General features: G+C 44.2%; 1 protein-coding gene across 1 annotated transcript in view; it reads left to right on the top strand.

Annotated features, from left to right (window-relative positions):
• The window catches only part of sorl1 (sortilin-related receptor, L(DLR class) A repeats containing), a 203,277-nt gene that overhangs the window by 49,236 nt on the left and 133,907 nt on the right, over positions 1 to 20,134 (top strand). Inside the window, exon 3 of the mRNA XM_038779169.1 lies at positions 17,789 to 17,914. Coding sequence (XP_038635097.1) covers positions 17,789 to 17,914 — 126 coding nt within the window. The remainder of the gene's footprint in view (positions 1 to 17,788; positions 17,915 to 20,134) is intronic.

Here is a 20,134-nt window from a genome sequence, read left to right on the forward strand (position 1 = left end):
TATTTTAGATCTTAAATTGTGTAGAGGCACAACTCTTCGACAGACAGCTTGCAACACTCAAATGAATAATTATTTTATTTGTAATAATTCATTATCATGTAAAAATTCTGAGTTTATTAGAGGAGCTTAACTGACATTGTTAAAGTAGGTTAGCTTTATAGGGATTTTTAGCATCAACGGGTCAATTGGAAACTTGGCTGTCGTCCTCGTCAGTGTTGTCCTTTTGAATGTGGGTGGGCTAATGAGAACTGTAATTGCATGTACCTACTCTCCTGCAGTCTGACCTAATTTCCTAAGCACCATGTGATTGTGATGAATGTAGCAAGCTCATTAACACATTTGCAGAAACTTGGAGGACTAGGATACATTCAATGAATTGACTTATCTGATTGGTTCAAAGTTTTAAAACTGTACCCTGAAATGGTGTGGGAGGATGATGTTAGATGATGATAAAGCTGGTTAGCCTACCTTGAGCAGTATTTCTATCAGTTGGTGTTTGTCATAGATCATAGAATTTACAGTGCAGAAGGAGGCCATTTGGCCCATCGAGTCTGCACCGGCTCTTGGAAAGAGCGCCCTACCCAAGTTCAACACCTCCACCGTATCCCAGTAACCCCACCCAACACTAAGGGCAATTTTGGACACTAAGGGCAATTTATCATGGCCAATCCACCTAACCTGCACATCTTTGGACCGTGGGAGGAAACCGGAGCACCCAGAGGAAACCCACGCACACACGGGGAGGATGTGCAGACTCCGCACAGATAGTGACCCAAGTCGGAATCGAACCTGGGACCCTGGAGCTGTGAAGCCATTGTGCTATCCACAATGCTACCGTGCTACATGTTAGAGCATGATAACTTTTGTGTAGTCCAATTTAGAAAAAAACGTCAGAAAAAGTGGATTGCTGTGCTGGAAGCTCCCTGTGTGCCCAGTCTAGTAGAAGATTTTAGTTTAAAAATTGAGGATAAATAGTAGTTGGAGTCTGAGATGTTTAATGTGCGTTGTAGACTTTAGGAGCAATAGTAGAATAGTGGTGAGCAGAGCTGCCTCCCAAACAGTTGACTAGGATTTAATTCCTGGCCATCGCAGTAACTATTTATTTAGAAGCACAGCTCTGTAAGTTTCAAAAGGAGGAACAAAAACAGTTTGATGCAGAATTTGTGTTAAAATATGACGGTTAATCAAATAAAAAAGCCGTTCTTGCTCTCTTTCCCTCCCCCCCGGCATTGACTCCACTCTCGTTTCGCCACCCTGGGCAAGTGCACAAGTCAATTTCAGCCCCACATGCCCTAGAGTCACTGCAAAGTAAATTAACCAATAATTCTTCTCGCAATTCCTAAAGTCTTTGGCCCTTGGCTGCCCAACAATTACAGTCACCAGATTTGTAAGTTGTAACACAATTACTGTTCATTTACAGCAAGTACCATCATGAAACATGCAGTAAAGACAACTGGATGACGACAAACTGATACCTACTACCCCCTTTTAACTGTCCCACCATCTACCCACGCACAAGACTGACAGAGGTGGAAAGGGGTAAATATAATAAGGATGAAAGTCAGAAGATGAGAGTCTTTGCTTCGAATGGTGGTTCTTTAGCACGCTTTCCTCACAGCATGCTAGTTGATCAAAGCCTCTGGTTTACACCTGGTAATGGTCTTCCTCGGAGAGTCATTCATTCAGGTTCCCCTGAAGGCAGGAAAATGCAGTACTTGCAGGTTTTTTAGGGAGACATTTTATTTCTTCTCAAACTGGACCAACAGCTCGGTTTACGTTCAGTCCTATATCTTTATGTACAAACACTTTATTTTGCATCAAACCTGGCTTGCAGCTTGTGGTTTGATTTTAGGCCTCTGCAATCTCAAGAGAGCGACACCCAGACTTGTTGGAGCGAGTGCCTGCCCTCACAGTGGCATTGTCTAGAATTAGTGTGATCTTTTTGGAGAGAGTGGATCATTCCAGTGGGATGATATCCAATCACCCCCTGTTACTGGGCAGAGCACAGCTATTTGGACCATTCATTGGCCATCAGCTAAATCAATCAAACAGAGTCATCACTGACACTGGCCAGTCTGCAATCACCAGTTGAAAGCAGCATAATCTTTTTGAATTGGGGGGACAGGCCACTGCTTCCTTCCTTCCGTTTGAATTAAAGCTACAGGCTGCCAAGGCACATGTCCATAAATCATGCATGGATCAAAAATGTAACGGCAAAAATAAAAAGGGAAAAGTAGGTAATCAACAGGGAATAAACGGGAACAAACAGGAAGGATCCTTGCGCTCTCTCTCCTTGCCTCTGGATTTCAGTTCTTGCTGGAATGAGGTCAGGAGCTGAGTGACTCTGGTGGAATTGAAACTGCACGTTCATGTGCAGGTTATTGATGAGAAAATACCTCTTGATTACACTGTTGAGGGCCCGTTCCATCACTTTAATAATAATCAAGAGTAGACTGATGGGATGGTAATTGTCAATTTTGGATTTATCCTGCTTTTTGTTTGCAGGGCACACCTGGGCAATTTTCCACATTGCTGGGTAGGTGGCATTGTTGCAGTTGTACTGGAACAGCTTGGCTAGGGATGCAGCAAGCTGTGGAGCACAAGCCTTCGGTACTTTACTGGAATATTGCCAGGGTCCATCCTTTTTTACGTGCCTGAGCATTCAGTTTCCCTGTCTTCTTCACTAAGTGTGCCCTTGCTCTCTTATTTGCTTGCTCGACATAATTTTCCTCTTTCTTCATGATCTTGAACATCTTTACCATGATGTGATCGGTAACAGTATCGTGGAAAGGAAGAAAAAACACTTTATCATTAACTCTCTGGTAGTCAGCTATTTATGACAATAAATAGTCCCTGATGATGATTCTAAGTCAGTGGTCTGATAAAAGAGAAAGTTAAATCTTCAGTCCTTTCTGAAGGAACTTTCTGAAGTGCTTTCATGACCTCCGGATGTTCAAATGTTTTGCAGCCAATGAAGTGTATGCTTGGTCCTAATTGGCACTCTGCAACCAAACTATATGACCCTCGGTTTGTATGTTGAGGCCCACAATCAGCTGAATTGGGTGACTACTTCAGCTGCCCCGAGGCACCTCCAGGAAAGGAACGATGGCCACACCCTATTATTTTAAGGTTGTTACAATCCCTTGTCTGTGAGCAGCCTTAAAATCCACTTTAGTAAATTGCATTTTGTTTTGGAGTCTTAAATGGGAGGACATATGACCTGACAATTGCTGAAAAACCAGCTCCCAAAGCCAATCGTAATGACAACCATTGACTGGACCACATCAAAAAAGTGACCTATATCAAGTTTTACTGCATTTTGTGCATGATTGATTTCGTGCATAATGCCTTGAAGTTTGCTTTTCAGGACATTGCATATATTGTGGTTTCAGAGCTGATCATGCTTAAATAAGATGGTAATTTTGCAGCATAGAGAGGGTTATGTTTTGACTGTTACTACTAGTGAGACTGCTGATTCTTTCATTAGATCAAATTGATTGGAAGTAGCTGAATAATTTTGAGTGCCATAGTTTCCTGTATTTGATGATTAATAATTAATTGATCATATTGGGTGTCTCAATTAGTTTCTTGTGTGAAGTTATTTAACTTCGGAATAGGTCAGGGTGTAAGACTTTATTTCTGCAACCCTAACTCTTTGAACAATCTTCATTCCAGAGGTACTTTGCAAAAGGTGATGCACATGATTTCTTAAAAGATTAATCTGCGAAGCTTTTGTTCTTCAACAGTAAACATTTTGAGCCGTAACTTCTGGAGTGAATCTCACTTTCTGCAAATTGTGGTTTGAGAAAAATAGTTCACTAACCTCTTCAGTGCATAACCCTTCTTGCTATTATTAGAGTTCCCCTCTGTGTGTATCTCTCAAAGCTTAAGCTAATAATTTGTATGATCCAAGTATTAAATATTGGTCACACATTGCTGTGACATTTTCTACTTGTCTTTCTAAACTGGCAATAATGTCATGGGGGACCTGCTGAGAGGTTAATTGACCAGGTTGGGTTTGCTGCCCGTTTTACACATCCTGATTTTGCATTCCAATCACTTTAATCGAGTGTAAAATCAGACTGGGTGTGGTGGCCCATGATGTACTCAGCCACATTACACTTGGGGAGAGTTAACTAACTTTTTGGCAGGGAGAGGGGAGTAGGATTCTGAGAAAAGTTTCAGCAGGGGGAGATGCACAGCCAGAATTAGATGAATCGGCAAGTGAGACAGGACGGCATAGACGTTTTAGGCCAGTAAGTCACAAGCAAGTTTGGCAAGATTTTGATATTTTATTGCAAAGAATCTGACTAACGAGGCAGATAAATTGAGGGTACAAATTATAACATGGGGATATGATGTCATTGCTGCTGTCGCAGAGACATGATTGAGAGAGGGCAGGAATGCCGGCTCAATATTCCAGGATATAGGATCTTGAGGCGAGACAGGGATGGAGCAAAAAGAGGAGGGGTGTCAGTTTTGATCAGGGAATCAATTACAGCATAAGGAGGGACGGCCCCTCAGAAGGCTCTTCAAATGAAATCATATGGGTAGAACTTGAAAACCAAGAAGGAACAATCACATTGCTGGGAATGTTCTATAGGCCCCCTAACAATCTGGGAGAAATAAAGTGCAGATATGCAAATTTCAGAGGGAAGTGTAAAAGTAATAGAGTAGTGATAAGTGGGGGATTTCAACTTCCCGAAGAGCAGTCATCGTGTAAAAAGGTTTGGAGGGAGCGGAATTGTTAAAATGCATGCACGAGAACTATTAAGCCAGTACGTAGAGGGCCCTGGACTTAATTTTAGGTGACCAATGTGGGCAAGTGTTTGAAGTATCAGGTGGGGCAGCATTTTGCAAACAACGATCATAACTCTCATTAGATTCCAGATTGTTATGGAAAAGGACAAAGATGGGCCTGAAATCCAAGTGCTAAACTGGGGAGGCCAATATTAATAAGATCAGATGGGATTTGACCAGAGTGAACTAGGGGCAAACACTTATGGGTAAATCAGTGACAGAACAGTAGGGTGTATGGAAGAAAGAAATGGGCAACGTAGAGGGTAAATAAATATTCCAATAAAGAAAAAGGGTGGCACCAACAAATCGAGTGAACCCTGGGAGTATACAACAGCAGATAAACAAAAATGGAGGCGTAATGCAGAGAGCTCAAAAGGGCAGAAATCCCAAAGGCAAGGGAACTTGGGAATTGGGAGTGCAAAAAGGGGACCTGAAAGGTTACTGGCAAGTAAAATAAGGGAAAATCCAAGATATATTAAGGGTAAAGGGATAACTCAAGAAAAAAGTGGGGCCCATATAAGACCACAATGGTAATTTATATGTGGAGCCGGAAGACGTAGGTAGGGTTCTAAATGTTTACTTTGTGTTGGTGTCGGGTTTACTCGTGAGAGGAATGATGTTGGTAAGTAAATTTGGGATAAGGACTGTGATAAAATTAAATATATTAGCACAGACAGAGAGGATAAATATATTAGCACAGACATCTCCCCCTCTCTCTCCATCTCCCCCCCCCCCCCTCTCTCCATCTCCCCCCTCTCTCTCTCCATCTCCCCCTCCCTCTCTCCATCTCCCCTCTCTCTCTCTCTCCATCTCACCCTCTCTCTCTCCATCTCCATCTGAGTGGTCTGGCAAGCTTAAGTAAATAAATCTCCAGGGCTGGATGAAATGTATCCCAGGCTGTTAAGTCAGACAAGGGAGGAAATTGGGGCCCTGGCAATTTTCAATTCTTGGCTATCCTCCAATCCTTGGGCGCCTCTCCTGCCAATGTGGGACCATTGGTTCGGGTTATGGGGATGGGGAGGAGTGGACCTAGGTTGGATTCTCTTTCCGAGGGTGGGTGCAGACTTGATGGGATGAATGGCCTCCTTCTGCACTGTTGGGGTTCTATGATTATTCAAGAAGGGAGGAAGTGTTAAACCAGGAATCTATAGGCCAGTCAATCTAACCTCAAGTGCTGGCGAAACTATTTGAAGCAATTCTTAGAGACCAAATTAATCTGCATTTGGAAAGGCCGGGATTAAGGAAGAACACACTGCGTTGTTAAGGGGAGGTCATGTCTGGCCAACTTGCTTGAATTTTTCAAAGAGGCGACCAGGTGTGTAGATGAGGGCACTGAATTTGATGTAGCCTACTCTGACCTCAGCAAGGCTTTTGATAAGGTACCATATGGGAGACCAATAGCTAAGGTAAGAGTCCGCGACATCTGAGGAAATTTAGCAAATTGGATCCATCATTGGCTGACTGGCAGGAAATGGATCATGATGACTGAGGGGTATTTTTGAGGGGGACTGAGTCATCCCACAGGGATCAGTGATTGAAGGTTTATCGTTTACTAGCTGAGGCATGGGTGCAGGAGGTTATGCTGGAACTGTATAAAATGTGGTTCGGCCACAGTTGAGAGTAATGTGCGCAGTTCTGGAATCCACATGGTAGGAGGGATGTGATAGCACTGGAACGGGTGCAGAGGAGATTTACCAGGATGTTGTCTGTGTTGGACGTTTTCACCTATGAGATAGACTGGGGTGGTTTTCCTTGGAGCTGAGGGGGGACATGATTGAGGGGCATAGATAGAGTTGACTTGGTGAAAGCATCAATGACCAGGGGGCTTCGATTTTGGGCGAGGGCAGGAGATTTAGAGGGATGTGAGGAGGGTGGTCGGAGTCTGGAACTCACTGCCTGAAAGGCAGAGACCTCCATAACATTTAAGAAGTATTTAGATGTGCACTTGGATGCCAAGGCTATGGACCAAGTATTAGAAAATTGGATCTGACTAGTTGGGTTATTTTTGACAGACACCTATGTGATGGGCTGAAGGGCCTTTTCGGTGCTGTAGACCTCTGACTCTATATGGCACAAGTGGAGATAAATTAGCTTTGCACAGACCAGCTTAAAAAAAACCCCCACAGTATTTAAATAGTCAGCTGACACTTTACGTATCCATTATAGGTCAGGATAATGGAACAATTGGGTGTAAAATAGAAATTTTCAATCTTGGAAAAGAATTGGAAAAAAATATATAATTACAGGATTGAATGATATCTGATATGTTGGCACTTCTGATATTACTGCTTTATTACAGGATTGAATGATATACAATATGTTGGCCATTCTGATATTACTGCTGTAAACGAAGTGCCTTTGTTTGTCCATGGGCAATGGAGAGGCGTACCTTTATTTCAAAAGACAGAACCTGGGTTGGGGCATTCCTCATCTCAGTGCCTTGCTGTGTCACCGTGTACACGGAAATTATTGATGAGCCACAGATTATAAGAATACATAAGAACAGAAGAACTAGGAGTAGGCCATCTGGCCCTTCGAGCCTGCTCCGCCATTCATTGAGATCATGGCTGATCTTTTGTGGACTCCGCTCCACTTTCCGGCCTCAACACCATAACCCTTAATCCCTTTATTCTTCAAAAAACTATCTATCTTTATCTTAAAAACATTTAAAGAAGGAGCCTCAACTGCTTCACTGGGCAAGGAATTACATAGACTCACAACCCTTTGGGTGAAGAAGTTCCTCCTAAACTCAGTCCTAAATCCCCTTATTTTGAGGCTAAGCCCCCTAGTTCTGCTTTCACCCACCAGTGGAAACAACCTGCCCGCATCTATCCTATCTATTCCCTTCATAATTTTATGTGTTTCTATAAGATCCCCCCCTCATCCTTCTAAATTCCAACGATGTCAGTCCCAGTCTACTCAACCTCTCCTCATAATCCAACCCATTCAGCTCTGGGATTAACCTAGTGAATCTCCTCTGCACACCCTCCAGTGCCAGTACGTCCTTTCTCGGGTAAGTAGAGCAAAATTGAACACAATACTCCAGGTGTGGCCTCACTAACACCTTATACAATTGCAGCATAACCTCCCTAGTCTTAAACTCCACCCCTCTAGCAATGAAGGACAAAACTCCATTTGCCTCCTTAATCGCCTGTAAACAACTCGATACGATTATAGTCACTTTGTACAAGAATCCCACTTGTCTGTTAAAGTTTCTGTATACATCTACAGAAATGTAGAAGGATGGAATTAACCAAGTTATCCTTTTATTGTATTCAGGTTTCTTGCAGCTCAGTCTCTAGGTAACGGAATTGTTTTTGGAATGTAGCTTGGCAGGTTAAGGTCAAAATGGACCGTGGACAATCCCAATGGTATTTTTTATAAACCCCTCTCAAAAGATACATGGAATGAAATTAATCCTTGTCAATATTCCTGAACTCCATTTATGTGTGCGTGCAAACTATGACTCAATTTTAAAGCTGTATTGTCAGGCTTTTGTTTGTTAAAATATTGCAATAATTGTTCTAAGCTTTTAAAATTGCACTGAATTACTCGGTGATAAAAGGCGTGCATTTATATAGCACCTTTCGTGATTTGTATGTTTTTATTGTGCCATCAATGTTGTAATGTAGGAAATACACTTTAAGAAAAGAAAAATGTATTTTCTCCTTTTTCACATTTTCTCCCAAATTTGTACCCACCAGCAATAAACAATAATCCGTAACTAATAAAATGTCAATCCCCATATCAATACCAACGATCTCATCCTCCCACCAAACCCCAAACATTAGCCCGCATATGAACGTAAGCAAATGACAAAAAGGAATCACCCATAGTCACCATTAACACACACAACCACCCCAAATTAATGTTCGATGTTATCCAGTTCTTGAAAGTGCATAATGAATAACGGCCATGAATTGTAGAACCCCTCCATCCTTCCCCTCAGTTCAAAATTGATCTTCTCAAGAGTCAAGAATTCCAACAGGTTCTCCTCTTCCCCCCCCCCCCCCCCCCCCACCACCCACCACCACCACGCCAGTGCACAGGGTGGAGAGATTGCTCTCCATCCCATCAGGATCTGCCTTTGGGCGATTAACGAGGTGAAGGCAACAACATCTGCCTCCGCGCCTGGTTCCAACCCCGGCTCGTCTGACACCCTGAATATGGCCTCCTGAGGGGTCCAGTTTCACGTGCACCACTTTAGAGATTACCCTAAAAATCTCCATCCAGTAATCCTCCAGCTTTGGACAGGACCAAAACATATGAACGTGATTAGCTGGCCCACCCCCTCCCCGAACACTCGCACACATCTTTTACTCCTTCAAAGAATCGGCTCATCCTCGCCCTTGTGAAGTGTCCTCTATCTACCACCTTCAGCTGTATCAGTCCCAACCTGGCGCACGCGGTGGAGGCGTTTGCTGGAGCACCTCTCACTGCATGGGGATGTCACCCATCCACACACTCCAGGCCACGGACATGGATCCAGTTCAGGCGTCATTTCAAACTTGTTGAGATGTCCATAGAGGCCCTCATCTGCAACAATTATAGGTTTGCACCAGCAAGGATAAACGTGGAGGGAAGACCGAGGACATGTACGTGGCCGATAGACTGGCGACCTGGGGGAACTCTTGAAGCTACAGCTCCTGAAGGAGAACAAGTTCTGGTACCTACAGCTGCGTGACCTCTCCACAAGGAGGCCAAAACGTTGCCCCAGAGACCTGGCACTCACTTCTGTACATTACAGTAGGCCTGGACTGGTTAGGGGATGACACATGTGGCCGTATTTGGAAAGAATACAGCAGTTCCTGTGCTGGCATCACGTGACCCCATCATACTGTGTTTAATTTGTACAGAAGGTCAGGACCCCACTGGACGAGACGAAATGGGGGTTGGGCATGGAGAAGTGCAACAATAGCAATTAAAAAAATTTCCCCCAAAAAAGGAGAATTTCATGTCAGCAGTAACATTTCTTGCATTCATCAATTCAATGTGTATTTGTATAGCTCTTTAATGTAATAAAGGCCTGTAACGTCCAAGCTGTGGGGCATCATAACTGGAGTTACCCCAAAGATTATAATAATATTCACTTATTGTCACAAGTCGGCTTCAATGAAGTTACTGTGAAAAGCTCCTAATCGCCACATTCTGGTGCCTGTTCGGGGTGACTAATCTCGAGGTGAAGTGGTTTCACCACCGCAAGTTCAACAGTGAGTTAAACTAGATTCTGCAATCAGATAATTGTTCCATATCCGCCTCATGATTATCTTTAGTCCTAATCTTATCACATGCTTCCGTTTTCATAAAGTCGGTTTAGTTTAAATCTCTCCATTTGGCAACTCATTTTGTTTCAGTTTGCTGTAATTTTAAATTGTCCCATGGAGAAGGAGAGAGTGCAAGTGGAGCCTCTGACCATGTCTCCCTTTCTCTCCTTGGGCTGGATGGGATTGAATAGTCTGCTATAAAACAGCTTGGGATTTCCATTGGGTCCTTCTAATAACTTGAGACTCCCTTTTGAAGAATCATACTATTTGTAGAAAGATTTTTTTGTTTAGCTGGTATAGCTGAAAAAGTGTTAAAATGCCTTGTGGGAGGCAGCACGGTGGCACAGTGGCTAGCATTGCTGCCTATGGCGCTGAGGACCCGGGTTCGAATCCCGGCCCTGGGTCACTGTCCGTGTGGAGTTTGCACATTCTCCCCGTGTCTGCGTGGGTTTCACCCCCACAACCCAAAAGATGTGCAGGGTAGGTGGATTGGCCATGCTAAATTGCCCCTTAATTGGAAAAAATAATTGGGTACTCTAAATTTATATTTTTAAAAATGCCTTGTGCATCGAACAAGCTAACATTCACTGTTTTTAAAAAAAAAAGTCATCTCTTATTGCCTCTGAATTCAAATTCATCGCTTCACTTCATCTGCATTCCAAATCTTTACCCAATCACAGGTACATATATGCAGACACTTGCTGCTTTTTTGTCGTTTTTAACATGCTTTTCCATCGTCGTTTCAGCCTAAAAGTTGGAATAGAACATTGTACATAGAACAGTACAGCACAGAACAGGCCGTTCGGCCCTCGATGTGCCGAGCCATGATCACCCTACTCCAACCCACGTATCCACCCTATACCCCCAAAAACCCCCCTTAACCTTACTTTTTAGGACACTACGGGCAATTTATCATGGCCAATCCACCTAACCCGCACATCTTTGGACTGTGGGAGGAAACCGGAGCACCCGGAGGAAACCCACGCACACACGGGGAGGACGTGCAGACTCCGCACAGACAGCGACCCAGCCGGGAATCGAACCTGGGACCCTGGAGCTGTGAAGCATTTATGCTAACCACCATGCTACCGTGCTGCCCCTGCTACCATGCTGCCCCTGTCTGTCTGTCTGTCTGCCCACTCAGTGGATGTAAAAAATCCCATAGCACTATTCTGAAGAGCAGACAAGTTCTCCTAGTGTTCTGACTAATATTTATCCCTGAACCTATATCACTTTAAAAGTAATTGATTGTCCAGTCATTTACCACTGCTGTTTGTGTGATCTTGCTATGCACAAATAGCTTTTCCTACATTGCAAGAGTGATGCCACTAACTGAATCGCTTCAAAATGTTCTAAAGGGCATTGTTTGAATCTAATAATCAAATTACTGTGGATGCTGGAATCTGAAACAAAAGAGAAAATGCTGGAAAATCTCAGCAGGTCTGGCAGCATCTGTAGGGAATCCTGGATGGTGTAGGGTTTGAACACGAGCTGAGGTAGTGGGGTCAACTTTCAATCCCTGGGGTGGTGTTACCCGAACTAATGACAGTTGAAGGAAGGAGAAATGGGACTGACCAAGAGCCCATGAGTACAGCATTACACACAGCGGCAACAGCAGGTCTCAATGCCACTTTCTCTCTTGAACTATTGAGCAATATACCTTAATCTGTAGCTAAATAGTGACCTCTTTACAAAAGGCTATCCTCCTGGATTCAGTCCACTCATGTTGGGATGTGCCTGTCTGCTTGGTGGGATGTGCCTGTCTGCTTGATGGGATGTGCCTGTCTGCTTGATGGGATGTGCCTGTCTGCTTGGTGGGATGTGCCTGTCTGCTTGGTGGGATGTGCCTGTCTGCTTGGTGGGATGTGCCTGTCTGCTTGATGGGATGTGCCTGTCTGCTTGATGGGATGTGCCTGTCTGCTTGTCCACTGTGGTATTTTGAAGAACTAGGTTGCACTGTAACTGAACTGGCAGAGATTGATTTAGTGAATCACTTTAGAGGAGTCTGTGAAGTCAACTGTTGTTTTCACCTATACTGTGGTTTAATTCTTCTCTTTGCTCCTCTCGGCTAGGAAGGATATGGGCGATTGGTTTAGTTTGAATGATGTATTGTTCATACACCGTCTAGCCTTTCATGCTGCAGTAAATATGTTACTATAGTGCCACCTGGTGGTAAATGTCAAGGATTACATTGAAAATTCAGTTGATTCGTCACAATGTTAGGTAATGCACCCTGCCTCTCCACATTATCATCATGGCCCTATGTCAGGCTTCGTATCCTCTTAGAATCCTGAGGCCATTCACACTTCAAAAAAATGTATATATTTAATTGGTTTGATTTCTCTGGTCAGCAGCAACATAGTGGTGGTTGCTTGAAGAAAACAGTACACAAATATCTAACCATCGCTGGTGTCAGTTTCCCCAATGTTGGTTTCAATCTGGCAGCTAGTGGAGGGGATTTCCAGTTGTCCAGTAATAGTGATCAGTCGTGCGGAATAAACAGCCAACCATGTTGACCTGTGCTCCAGGATACCATACTACAGGACAACAAGTTTTTTTTTGCGGCAGCCATGAGCTGAGTGGTCGTGAAAAAATGTGGCTCTCGTTTTGGGCCTTTCAACCCCACCAAAAGGGCAAAAAACCTCCCCAAACCACCAATTCATTCCAGTTCCACCTGCAGTGCTGAAGGACCAGCAATCCAGACGTAAAAGCAGTAAAAGCATGGAGAGGAAACCTCTGGCCTGGAGCAGAGAAGCCAGTGTGGCAGCCTGGAACCTGCCATGGCCGACCCCCATGGAATCGCCAGTGCAGACCAGGCCCACGCAATGATGCAAAGGATGGAGTTCATTACAACTGGCACAGGGAGGTGATGGAGGCCATCATGTCGGCAGTGGAGTCGGCAGTAGATACCGTGATGGCTTTCATAGAGGAAATGACCTATCAAAGCAGGCAGTTGTATAAAGCCCCGGACAGGCCATTCACAATTGACCTAGGCACTGAAAAACAACAATGACAAAACCAGCCCTGTCAACCCGTCAGTCTCATGATCATATCTTACAGCAGAGGTGGACTTACACTTTTGGGAGCCCTGTCCCAAATGGCATCAATGCACGCCTGACCCTGCCCATCTTCAGCTCTCACAATGCAAGGCATAGAAACCCAAAATTGCACTTCCGTGTCTGGTTGCTGCCCAGTCCTCTCGCACTCGGCCCTGCCGCCTGGCTGGCCTCTGGCTCTGGTCGAATCACCCTGCTCCTGCTGCTCACTAATTCCCTGCATCACAACACTGGAGCTTGGCTGGCCTTCTATACCTCCCCGACTGCTGCTCTACTCTCGCTTGGCTGGCTGAGCCTCTATAATAATAATCTTTTATGTCACAAGTAGGCTTGCATTAACACTGCAATGAAGTTACTGTGAAGAGCCCCTAGTCGCCACATTCCGGCGCCTGTTCGGGTACACAGAGGGAGAATTCTGAATATCCAATACACCTAACAGCATGCCTTTTGGGACTTGTGGGAGGAAACCGGAGCACCCATAGGAAACCCACACAGACACTAGGAGAACCTGCAGACTCCACACAGACAGTGACTCAAGCTGAGAATCAAATCTAGGTCCCAGGTGCTGTGAAGCAACAGTGCTAATCACTGGCACCATGCCACCTTGATGCCCATGTGTGCACCTAGCTGGCTATCTGATGGCCCCTTGTTCTTTTTGGTTGATTGCTCATCCGCGCTCTGCCCTGTCCTGGGGTAAAGTGTCTCCCAGCTGCTCTCCTCTATAGCCATTGGCCAGTGCCACCGCCTTGCTGAAGGTTTGCAGGCTCACATTGCTATGTTAGGGCGGCAACCTAATTTTTGCCTCTGGCCTACTCTTCAGAAACTTCACGCCAATTCTGGAGATTCAGTTTGAACTGCTCAACTCTTCAGCACCCCTCAGTATCTGGCAATCTGTTTTGCTGCTGTAAAGGGGAATCCACCAATCATAACCCACTGTTCTGTATTGCCTGCTGACCAAGTTTGATTGGCATTTCTGCCACAGTCACCTCTCCATATGCCATCAGCAGAATTGTACGCGATCAAAATCTAACCTCGTGGCCCAGCAGCCCCACTCTCCCCACCCTGACTACCACCAAACCACCCACCCACTCTACTGCCAAGCGAGTGGATCAAGAGTGCAGGAGGAAATGTCAGGAGCAGCACGAGACATACCTGGAGAAGCCATGACACTTGATGCCAACTGTGAATGGTAGTGGGCCAAATATCCCCATCCTCAAATGTAGGTGGAGTCCAGTACACAGGTGGGAAAGATGGGGCTGACGCATTTGCAACAATTTTGAGCCAAGAGGTTCTGAGGTGGATGATCCATCCCCACTTCTCCTGAGGTCCCAGCTTTGCAGCGGGCCAATCTTCAAACAATTGGAATCTCCCTACGTGATGTCAAGAAACTGCTGAGAACACTGGATACGACAAAGGCTAATGGCCCTAATAACATTCCGGCAATAGTCCTGAATACTTTGTGCTCCAGAACTTACCACGGCCCTAGACAAGCGGTTCCAATACAGCACTGACATTTACCTGGCAATGTGGAAAATTGCCCAGTTTAAGTACAACCTAGCCAATTACTACTCCATTTATCAGCGCAATGAGGGAAGGGGTTGCTGACAGTGCCATCAAGCAGCACTTGCTCAGAAACAACGTGCTGACAGATACTGTAAATGTTGCTCGTTGTGTTCTCTTTTTAATTGGCTCTGTTTATGGCGGTTAATATGGTCGCCTTCCTTAATTCTGATTACGTTTGCTCAAGAGTCGCCAGGTATCTTTCGATACCGCCACAAGGTTCAAAACCGAATACTGATCAAAAACTCTACACCAGTTAGTAAGTTTGAAATCCATGCTCATTTATTTACACACACAGTCAAATATACTCATGCACAAAACTCTACCAACTAAACTATCACTCTACTACTAAAGCCTATACTTAGCTTCGGGTGCCCACTCAGTCAGAGGAACAATGGCCGTTGTCCGGTTCTGAGGCTGCTGGGGTTGGGCTGGTAAGGAATAGTAGCTAGGAGCGTCTGTCTCGTAGCGTGTGTTGACTTTGGACTTACTTGTTCTGGTGCAGCTGCCAGGCAGGTCTCTCTCCTCACTGAGAGCCAAGGCCAAGAGAGCGATTCTCTCTTGGGGGTTTCACCTTACACCCAAAGGGGGCTTCGCGCGCTTTTGGGCGGGCCTTGAACTTGGTCCCAATTAATTGGACCGTATCTTGTTCATCGGTATCGATTTCCTCCAATAAAGGGGTGGCTGCCCTGATTGCTGGGTGGGCCCTAGGTGGCCGTTGGCCTGCTTTGTTCTAGTCTCCTCTGGCGCCGGGGTGTCTGCTTTAGTATCGTTTACCTCTTTTGTCCCTGGAAATGGCTCATTAGTATGGTAATAGCTTAGCAGTATCGGTCTTGTCTGGGAGCTGCAACTCCAATCAACAGACAAACCTTGCACCTGCTTGCTTTCTCGGCATTGCCCATTTTCCTGGCATTCTTTGCAAAGTGTCCATTTTATAATCGGGATGTGGCCACCCCAGGTGGCTACACTGTTTGGGTTCCGCCAAGGCCACGCTGCTCTTGACTTCATCACTGTCTTACTCGGGTGAGTGCATGTGCCATCAAGGCCACAGTGTGGCACCAAGGCGCCTGAGCATTGAGTCCATGGGCATCGGAGAGGGTGGAGCTCCACTGGCTGGAATCTGTTCTTAGCACAAAGGAAGATGGTTGAGATTGTTAGAGGTCCATCATGTCAGTCCCAGACATCTTCCTAGGTCAAACCATCTTCAACTGCTTCAATGACTGTCCCTCTACATAAAGTCCAAAGTTTATTTTATACCATTCATGACCCCTCTGATACAGAAGCTGTCTGTGCCCATATGCAGCAAGTCCCGGGCAGCATTCGGGCTGATACTGGCAATTAACATATGTGCCACACAAGTGCCAGGCAATGAATCTCCAATAAGGGATTCCCTTGATGAAAAAGAGAGAAAAGAAAATACGAAGGCAAGCTAGCCAGGAATATAAAAACTGACAAGTATTTGACAAACTATTGGGGTGAAAGGCAGTTTGTGTCTTGGCCTTGATGGCTGCATCCGAGGATTCTAAACAAAGTAGCTACAGAAATAGTGGATGCGTTCATTGTAATTTTCCAAAAATTCTTGGATTCTGGAGAAGAACCAGAGGATTGGAAAACTGCCTATGTGATTCTTGATCAGTAAGGGAAAGGGTGGGAAGGTGGACCTGAGGAATGTCGGATCAGCCATGATCCTATTGAATGGCAGCGCAGGAAAGAGGGGCCAAATGGCCTACTCTTCGCATTTTCTAATGGTCTTGTCTGGTTGCATTACCATTGCTGAATCCCCCACTTTCAATAAGCAGAAACTGAACTGGAACAATGTAAACTGACTACAAGGGCAGGTCAGAGACTGAGTAAATCCCCTTACACCTGTCCACCATCCACAAAGTGCAAGTCAGGTGTGTGATGGAATATTCTCCATTTGCTTAGATGACAACAGCTCCATCAACACTCAACACCATCCATGACAAATCAACCTCCTCCAACATTCATTCCCCCCTCACAGTGGTTGCAGTGTGCACCATCGACGATATGCACCGCAACTACTCACCAACTAGCATCTATAAGGGCAAGGACAGCAGATGTATGGGAACACACCACCTGGAAGCTCCTCTCTAATCCGCACTCAAACCTGACGTGGAAATTTATCACCGTTCCTTCCCAACGGTACTATGTGTGTATCTGCACCACTTTGAGGACATATCGGGTTGGGTAATAAATGCTGGCTTTGCCAGTGGCACCTAAGAATTTAAAAAATATACGTTGATCTTATTATAAACTCAGTTACCCCTCATGCAACACCAGTGCAACTTTTTTTTTCTCAGGTTTTTATAGTGAGACATCCAATAATTTTGCAATTAATTGCATTCTTTGGAGGATCATCATCGAATCTGCAGATGTGTGGACTCTAGAAGCTGCTGTCAGTATCAGATCAGTGATAACGATGAACCCAAAGGTTTTATCATTACTACCATATCTGGGGAAATAGCGTTACAGGATGGCATGCAATGATTAATATCCCTAAATATTCAACATGCTGTATTTCAAGATGAGTCTGCGGTTGACACCGATCGGGGCATAAAAGTAAACGAATGATAGACAGCTCCCTAAGTGGGGCAAGCTGAAATAAAACCAGAACACTAGACCGGGTAGATGCAGAAAGAATGTTTCTGATGGTGGGATATGGATTTGGGGGTTGGGGGTTGGGGGGGGGGGGGGGGGGGGTGCAGTGCTGGATCAGCGTATTAAACTTGATTATCAGCCATGATGATGAATGGTGGAGCAGGCCCGGAGGACCAAATGGCCTCCTCCCGCTTTTCTGTGTATGTAGCACAGGCTGGAAGTACTCATCAGGTCAGCCGCATCAGTGGAGTGGAAAACTTTTTCCAGCCTATGACCTTTGCTCACCAGGAATTTGGAACCAGAAGGAATGGTAGTGGTGAATCGTATTAATGCTTAAAAGAGAACCTAGAAAAGCACAGAGTTTGAAAGTAATAGAAGGCAGTCCTGAAAGAGTTGAATGAAGAGGGGACTCGTGGAGTATAGAATAGTTTGTCTAATGACCTGTTTCTGTGCTGTCACCTTTTTATATAATTCTTCTCTTTTTCATAGGTATACATTTCATATAATTACGGAAAAACCTTCAGGAAAATTGACGAGAAGTTCAAGCTGCAAGATGAAACGAAAAACCGGACAGTTATTGCTCAGTTTTACCACAGTCCAGTAGATAACAAACGGGTAAGGAACATTTGTTGTAATGCAGGCAAATGTTTTGAGCCATTAATTTAAAATTAAGATGGTTGCATGATTGAATGTTTGGTATTCATATAGGAAATCTTATTGCAACATATGACTTCCCTTTCCTGTGCCCTACAGAGTCTCCCAGAGCTGTGTTAACATTTAGTTGGCATCAGTTTCCTGGTGCAAGCCTCCCTCACTGATTGGAACTGTTGGTATTTTTTTTTGTGCTTCGTCTGTCTTTTGGATCTTAAATTTTAATCCTTTAAATTAATTACAAAATTTGGAAATTTTATGGTGACTCTTGGGCTAATTGCTGGAAGAAATATCCCATTCTGTTGTGAAGCTATCAGACAAGTGGCATTAGGAAATGAAACATTAGGAATGTGTGGTTATTGGCTGAAGTAAGAGTTGAATTGTTAATTGCAGTTGATCTAGGTTTCCCTGAGTCAAATCACTGGTTCTCGCCATCTTTTAGGGTTACATGCTAAGGGTGGAAGGAAACTTGTATGAAATATAAACAGCAGCATGGACTTGTTAAACTGACTTGTTTGTGCTGAAATCCTGGCAAAAGTTCCTCTCGGGTATTATGACATTTTAGCATCAACAGTTGTAGTGTAGGCATGTGCCAAATTTTGGTTGTGCAAATTCAGGAAGGCTTTGAATAGAAGCAATGCACCAGGTGTTAATCTGCTCCATTATAGCACCCGAACAGCCTTAATTAGAGACTAATACAAAAAACTAGTCAGTCGTCTAGTCGTTATCACATTTTGCTTTGCACTCCGAGATCCCCGGTTCAAAACCAGGTAGAGACATCGTCCAGGCATATTTGTTTCACTGGCACTCTCGAGGCCTTCTATGCCCATTGGGTTCTGTAGGGGCTGGGTGCTTTATTGTCTCCTATTCACATTTTTGTATGATGTTTTAAAGTCCCGATTTGCTTCTTGTTTAAGGCAGTTTCCCTTTAAGGGGCTGTACCTTTTTATTTTGCTCCTCAGTTTATTTAATTGGTTTACTTAGTTATTTGTATTAATCAGAATAGTTGGAACAGGAAAGGAGATATACTTCAGAGTAACAGACTTGGAAAGGAGATAAAATAAGTTGGGGAGGCGGTGCAGAAAAAGAAAATGTGATTAGACAAAATGATTAGGGAATGACCGGCGCACAGCAATGGGTAACTAATTATCTATAGATAAACTTGAGTAAATCTAATAAATGGCTGTATGGTGTTTCCACATTCTCCCTGTGTCTGCATGGATTTTCTCCCACACCAAAGATGTGCGGGTTAGGGGGACAAGGCCAGGGAGTGGGCCTAGGGGAGGGTGCTATTTCGGAACGCCGAATAGCTTCCTTTTGCACTATTGGGATTCTATGATTCTAAGTACGATCCGTTATTTTGTTGTTTGTTCTATCTAACTGCTTCATGTACTCATTGAATACTTCATTCCTGCCATTTAAGTCTGGACTTTGGGTCAGAAGGTTGTTGGTTTAAAGCCCTACGATAAAGATTTTGAGCACAGAATTTCTGCTCTCATTCCAATACTGAAGGGTGGCTGCATTGTCAGAATTGGCTTCTTTCCAGTGACGTATCTTTTACTATTGTTCCTTCTCCATTTCATGTTTTCCTATTTTGGGCTAAATTGCAGCTGAACAATAGTCTGCCGTTCTAGGTTTAGTAAAGAAGAGCAGTAGTGCATGAGTAGATGTAACGTTAAACCTATACAAATCATTGGTTTGATGTGATTAGAAAATTGCCATGTTTTTGGGCGCCCTTTTAACGACTTTCGGGTATTGAATTTTTAAGTTTGACGCATTAAGGCCCCTGTAGAAGAGGATTGAGGATAAAACAATTAGGGCCATTGTTTACAGTGTGGAAAAGAGAAACCTGAAACCCTTTCATCTTGCATGGATCAAAATGCTTTTCTGTAGGATATTTGGGATTTGAGAATACCCATTGGCATTTTGCTAAGATTTAATAATTAGTTATGCTGTGTACTCTAAAGCCTTTTTGTTTTGATGGCTTAATTGCCACAGGCTGGGAGGTGATATCCTTGCTATAGTTCTGATCTGAAATATGATTTGGTCGTTAGGAATTACTGTTCGTTGTATATAGTTGACCAGTCAGTGGGAATGCCAATTCCAGCCTTGGGATGGAATAGTAAAACGGTGCCGTCTTGAAAATGTTCATTTCACATGATTACCATGTCGCATTGTGTGAAT

The sequence above is a fragment of the Scyliorhinus canicula genome, chromosome 19 (genome assembly GCF_902713615.1).
Source record: "Scyliorhinus canicula chromosome 19, sScyCan1.1, whole genome shotgun sequence".
Taxonomy (NCBI): Eukaryota; Metazoa; Chordata; class Chondrichthyes; order Carcharhiniformes; family Scyliorhinidae; genus Scyliorhinus; species Scyliorhinus canicula.